The sequence below is a fragment of the Toxorhynchites rutilus genome, chromosome 1 (genome assembly GCF_029784135.1).
Source record: "Toxorhynchites rutilus septentrionalis strain SRP chromosome 1, ASM2978413v1, whole genome shotgun sequence".
Classification (NCBI taxonomy): domain Eukaryota; kingdom Metazoa; phylum Arthropoda; class Insecta; order Diptera; family Culicidae; genus Toxorhynchites; species Toxorhynchites rutilus.
Window position 1 is genome coordinate 88,835,401 of NC_073744.1, and position 6,004 is coordinate 88,841,404.

Consider the following 6,004-nt stretch of genomic DNA (forward strand, 5'->3'; position numbering starts at 1 on the left):
GTGCTTCTACACGCAGTTTGTCCGGTCTCTCTTTATGTATCGAGACGCCCTTATAATTACGCAGCAAATCTCTTGAAATATCAAGAGTTCTCAAAGCTTTTTCCTTGGGCCGAAAGAAAACAACCCATGGTGCCTTCGAGGACTGTTGATAATAACGCGTCCGCGCAACATTGGCATCAGCAAATGTCATAACGGTTGCGCAGACGGTGCGAAACTTTGATTTTACACCCCGGTATAGAAATGAAAGACGTAGTCCTACGTCAAAATACTACTTTTGTTCATCTTTTCCGACATCACTTCACCAATATCCACTGCACACTGTCACATTATACGCATATTCGGTGGGAACTCCACGAAAAGATCTGTTTTTAATTGATAAAAAAAACTTGCCGAAAAAAGCGTTTTCACATGGATGTGCATAATGCAATTGAATAAAAACACAAATGTCGACGTCACAATGTGAAATGTAGCTATGGCCGCGCATGCTATCACGCACACTACGCTCGCAAATTCTGTTTTCTGCTCCACCTAATAATCCTTCTCATGGGGTTGAACTGAACAAAAACGAATTCGCTAGTAGTAGAGGTGTGCAAATCAGCTCATCATGATGAACAGCTCTGATCATATCAGCTCATCTAAATGAGCTGTTCTTTATGAACAGCTCTTCAGCTCAGTTGTCAGGCTTTACATTACAATAGAAAGTTTTCTTCAAAAAAAAAATCTTATGAGATTTTTGCACCGCCTGCAAACAAAGTGTTTTTCATTGAAATAGAATACTCATTTGATACACAGAAGTTAATTTTCATTAATAATTTGAATTTTAAAAACGTGTTCATTCTGCCTGAGAGCCAATTATTATTTTTGGCGCCCCCTAAACTGGTAAACAAAGCTCAATGCCGTCAACGCGAATATAACAGTTGAAAAGACGAGGGACAAATGAAACTAAACTGATGTCTTAACACGAAGAGCGAGAGACGGTCAGTTCATTTGAATCTTACAGCTCACACACTCTCTTCAATTCTACAGCTCTTTTCTCTCCTTCATCATCATCAAAGTGAGCTGAAGAGCTGTTTGATTTTTTTTGCGAGCTGTTCCGCGTCAACTCACTTCAAAGAGTCGATTCTTCGGAACAGCTCATGAGCGGATGGCACATCTCTAGCTAGTAGACAAACTCAGTTGATAGAGAATAACAAACATTCTTAACCGATCAGTGAATCTGCGCGAAAATGTCCGTCGTAGCTGAACCAACTCGTGAAAAAGCATTGCAAGATTATAGGAAAAAGCTATTGGAACATAAAGAAGTAGAATCTCGTTTGAAGGAACGTGAGTATTAATATTTCGTTATCATTACATTTCTGTAATGGAGGTTATGATGAAAAAGTGAAGAGTCATCTTGACAGTAAGTATTATAAATTGTATGTTTATTTCAGTTCGAGAATCATTGAAGGAACTTACGAAGCAATTTGATAAATCGGAAAATGACCTAAAAGCATTGCAAAGCGTTGGCCAAATTGTTGGCGAGGTTCTGAAACAATTAACCGAGGACAAATTCATTGTTAAAGCAACGAATGGACCGCGCTATGTCGTTGGATGTCGACGACAATTGGACAAAACTAAACTGAAATCGGGAACTCGAGTAGCGTTAGATATGACAACGTTGACAATCATGAGATATTTGCCTCGGGAAGTTGATCCGTTGGTATATAATATGTCCCACGAAGATCCCGGTGAAGTAACATATTCCGCTATTGGCGGACTTTCTGAACAAATTCGGGAGTTAAGAGAAGTAATAGAGCTTCCATTGCTGAACCCGGAATTATTCCTTCGCGTAGGGATTACACCCCCTAAAGGTTGTTTACTGTATGGACCTCCAGGTACAGGGAAAACCCTTCTCGCTCGTGCCGTTGCTTCGCAGTTGGATGCCAATTTTTTGAAAGTCGTTTCTTCTGCTATCGTTGATAAGTACATTGGAGAGTCAGCTCGTTTGATTCGTGAAATGTTCAATTACGCCCGTGACCACCAGCCTTGTATTATATTTATGGATGAAATTGATGCTATCGGCGGAAGACGTTTTTCCGAGGGCACTTCGGCCGATCGTGAAATTCAACGTACTCTGATGGAACTACTAAACCAGATGGATGGATTCGATTCTCTGGGTCAAGTGAAAATGATTATGGCAACTAACAGACCGGATACACTTGACCCTGCTCTTCTGCGTCCTGGACGTTTGGACAGGAAGATTGAAATACCCCTACCGAACGAACAAGCGAGGTATGTAATCGATGCGTTGAATTGTATCAATTTGGTTTGGCAAATATTTTGTTTCCAACAGGTTGGAGATTTTGAAAATACACGCTGGTCCAATCGCCAAGCATGGAGATATTGATTATGAAGCTGTAGTGAAGCTTTCGGACAATTTCAACGGTGCTGATTTGCGTAATGTGTGCACGGAAGCCGGCCTTTTTGCAATTCGTGCCGAACGTGAGTATGTCATTCAAGAGGATTTCATGAAAGCGGTTCGAAAAGTAGCAGATAACAAAAGACTGGAAAGTAAGTTGGATTATAAGCCAATCTAAGATACTATGATGTGTGTCGTGAAATTATTATTAATATTTCCGATCTATACATCCATTTTCATCAATGATAAAATAAATATCTGAAATTGAAACACAAAAATTGTTTTATTCCATTTATTAACTTTTAACTTCTAAACGTTTTCGTTTACGTTCATGATAGTTTTTTATATTGTCAAACTTTTTCTTGAATAGAAACGAAACAGAATCTGTGTAAGACAGTTTGCAATTGCTGATCATTTCAGAAATTTTCTGTGAACTTGTATCGTTTTCCCGGAACGAAAAGTTTTCTCGGTTGAATTGAAATACATTTATCGAAACAAGTTCGGATTTTTCGTCTATTGTCAGAGCTAACAAATTCGATGCACTGTCGAACGTAAGTGAAGAATAAATATGGTTCGATTTCGCGTTGATGCCTTTGAGAAAATCCCATTTGGAGAGACCTTCAGTTAGCACATATACTGAAATTGTTGTAGGTGGATAACAAAGCATTGCAATCAGACTCTGTCCATCGCCAAGATCTTTTACTGCTAACTTGTTTCCTGCTTGATCACATTCTTTCTTGGCCTGCTCTTTTCCGTCCTCAACGTTCCATAGTCGCATGGTTTTATCTCCGGACAGCGATAACAGGAGCAAATCTTCATCGTCTTTCAAAAATTCAATATGGGAAACGAATTCGCTATGACCTAAACAAAAAGTTTCGATATTATGGCAATCTGGATAGTTGGTTATACGAATTTTCTCATCCCGATCGCAAGTAACGATTAAACTGGAAAATAAAACGGCATCAGTAAAGGCTGAACATAGTTGAATATGAATAATTACCTGTCATCGGAATTTATGAGTATATCCAATATTTGACTCATGTGTCCAAAAAGCCACAGTCCAGGGTTTTTACTTTTCTCACAATCATATTTATAGCAGTCTCCTCCTTTATCACACACGAGAAGAAAATTTCCATCCGCCGAAAATTTCAAACAACTTGATGTTCTAGAAACTAAGCGTCTCGATAACAATTTCAATTGCCCACCACATCCATCGATATCAACAATTGCATAAAGGTAGAGTGATTTGTCACTCGTCGCTATTGCCAGCAATGATTTAGCATCGTGAACATCCATACCAACAACATGTGCATTATTGACATTGCAGTTACTATTTTTGTTCTGAACATCCTCGTTTTCACTGTCACTATCGGCATCAAAATACTTCCGTGGACGACCTTTTTCTATTGGAACTTCCAAACTAATTCGATGAGACCAAGATTTTTCTTCATGGTAAAAAAAAATGTTTTGATTAAAAGCAATTATTACGGATTTCCCGAAGGATTTTAGGAATGACATATTTAATATTCTGTATTTTTTCAGCGCAAGGCAATTCCTGTTAGCCGAAAAGTGAGGTAACAAAATTTGACAGCTACTTCATGTCATGGCCAAGGTATTTATATATAACTAAAGGTGTGACCGTGTCGTCAATAAGTGCGCTAAAGCGGACCTTACACCACGGCTGTGGAACTTCATACAAATCACTCGTCGAAAAGTGTCTCCTTTTTCACCGCTTGTTTACATCGACGAATATATTTTTTTCCACTATGTTTCGTAGGAGAGTGCAAGGCGTGTAGAAGTATATCCTAAGGTGGGCCAACTTGCTAAAACCACTCTTCAGCCATCTTGGAAGTCTACTGTGTTTTGTTTGTAAACAAAACACAATACGCTAGTGCCGAAGCTCGCTCCTGATCAGTCTGTCTCTTTCACGCTACAAGCAAATAATTCCCCTTCTGCTTTCTTCCGTACTGCTTTCATATACCGCTCCCCTACCCAACTTAGTGACGAAACGGCCTCACCTAGTACCATAGACCCGTCTTGGGAGAGTGTATGCATACTGACAGATTTCTACTACGAGGTGTTTAATGAAGGATGAAGGTGGGAATGTTTATGTTTATATATGATTTATTGTACGATTTAATTGAATGCATAGAAGATGTCAACAAAACTGGAGTTAAGCACCTTTTTAAGTTTGAACAAATATTGATAAGAGATTCCCAGCCATTCTTGATGTTTATTGCGTGATTTGGTTACTGTATAAGTTGTTTGAAACGAAGGTTTAGTGTAATCATTTTATTTTGAGGATTATATTCACAAACATACAAGTATGACTAATATAAATTGCATGTATATGATGCGCCTGCCAGCCCATACATGCAAACGTGGAGGCGATATACATACATCCTAGAAAAACTTAAATCGTATAATTAATATCGTTTAATATCGTTTATATTACATGAGGTATATATACATGTAAATGGCCTCCAATTTCATATGCATATACCAGTTATACACATCATACAAATAATGTGTCTTGGATGTATGTATATCGCCTCCAATTTTAGATTTTTGACGTAGGACTACGACCTACATTAAGGGTTCCAAATCAGAAAACAGGTCACGTTTTTATGAAATAAAGTTAACGTTAATCACTATTTTTTCTACGAACGGATTTAAACGATTTGCATACCAATCAAATTGGAAATTTTCTAAGAATTTTTTTTTGTATGGTATGCTATACATTACAATCCCATAGTCTGTATATGGTTTAAATAGATGAAAATTGGAAGCATTCCCATTTTCCCATACATTTGTTCTGCTCATTTGTGTGCTTTCCCGAACAGATCTGTCAATAACGGATATTTTATGCAGCCGCTAGATCAGAAACAACGAAGGGGGATAGCAGAAAGAGAAAATTTGCGAAGTAAACTCCACCCTTGCATAATAAGTAAGCTGTCCCTAGCGTATAAGTATTGCATCTCCTCTGAGGAAAATTCTCAGAATCTTTCTGTGCCCGAAACAACAAAGGTCGCTTATTCTGCTCGTTTTGTGTTCAATGTTTCCCCTCGAGCTGTGAACGCTAGCGAATATTTCACTTGAAGTGCAATTGGCTTTGCAATTAACACAACCATCCAAGTCATGGCAAAGAAGGCGAAAAAAGAGAAAAGTGCAAATGATTATAGGTCGCTTCTAAACATCGATGTTTGATTTTTTTGTGTGTTGCTTGTTTTCGTTGCGCGAAACATAGAAACTTAGAGAAACTTTGTTGACGGTTTTGACCGAGAGTCGAGAAACGATTTTTCATAAACGGTCATTCTCGCGACGTTTCATTTTTAGCACTGTAACTGTGTGCATCTGTTAGACGCGTGTTTGATGCTTGTTGAATGACGATGCACTTCTTCTTTTTCTTAAATTATAGACACTGTAAACTCAGACAGTTCATTCGTCTTTGATGGCGATGCGCGGAAGATGCCTCTTGGTATTATCTAGTTCAATGCATGCATTGATATAAAGAAACAAATTGCGACATATGACCATTTAGTGTATTGTTCCTGCAAAGGTAAAAAATGATCGTTGCTTCTCGAAATGATTCTACAAAACTACGCA

At 38.3% G+C, this 6,004-nt stretch overlaps 2 protein-coding genes across 2 annotated transcripts; one reads left to right on the forward strand and one right to left on the reverse strand.

The window, feature by feature from the left end:
* The first annotated feature begins 1,063 nt into the window (after positions 1 to 1,063).
* LOC129762590 (26S proteasome regulatory subunit 10B) lies at positions 1,064 to 2,659 on the forward strand. The gene is made up of 3 exons (XM_055761016.1): positions 1,064 to 1,323; positions 1,431 to 2,271; positions 2,333 to 2,659. Exons 1-3 carry the CDS (start codon positions 1,227 to 1,229, stop codon positions 2,574 to 2,576), a joined length of 1,182 nt encoding a protein of 393 aa, XP_055616991.1. The 5' UTR covers positions 1,064 to 1,226; the 3' UTR covers positions 2,577 to 2,659.
* Positions 2,660 to 2,676: 17 nt separating this feature from the next.
* LOC129762591 (tRNA (guanine-N(7)-)-methyltransferase non-catalytic subunit wuho) lies at positions 2,677 to 4,000 on the reverse strand. Its single transcript, XM_055761017.1, has 2 exons — positions 3,399 to 4,000; positions 2,677 to 3,342 (listed from the first exon to the last, which is right to left on the reverse strand). Exons 1-2 carry the CDS (start codon positions 3,914 to 3,916, stop codon positions 2,694 to 2,696), a joined length of 1,167 nt encoding a protein of 388 aa, XP_055616992.1. The 5' UTR covers positions 3,917 to 4,000; the 3' UTR covers positions 2,677 to 2,693.
* Positions 4,001 to 6,004: the final 2,004 nt, after the last annotated feature.

What these genes read in the sequence shown, in the direction of transcription:
- LOC129762591 (XM_055761017.1), bottom strand. Translation starts at nt 3,916, where the DNA reads ATGTCATTCCTAAAATCCTTCGGGAAATCCGTAATAATTGCTTTTAAT. An exon ending in CTCATAAATTCCGATGACAG is followed by an intron (nt 3,343 to 3,398) that starts GTAATTATTCAT and finishes TTTATTTTCCAG; the next exon opens with TTTAATCGTTACTTGCGATC.
- LOC129762590 (XM_055761016.1), top strand. Translation starts at nt 1,227, where the DNA reads ATGTCCGTCGTAGCTGAACCAACTCGTGAAAAAGCATTGCAAGATTAT. An exon ending in AGAATCTCGTTTGAAGGAAC is followed by an intron (nt 1,324 to 1,430) that starts GTGAGTATTAAT and finishes TGTTTATTTCAG; the next exon opens with TTCGAGAATCATTGAAGGAA. An exon ending in CTACCGAACGAACAAGCGAG is followed by an intron (nt 2,272 to 2,332) that starts GTATGTAATCGA and finishes TGTTTCCAACAG; the next exon opens with GTTGGAGATTTTGAAAATAC.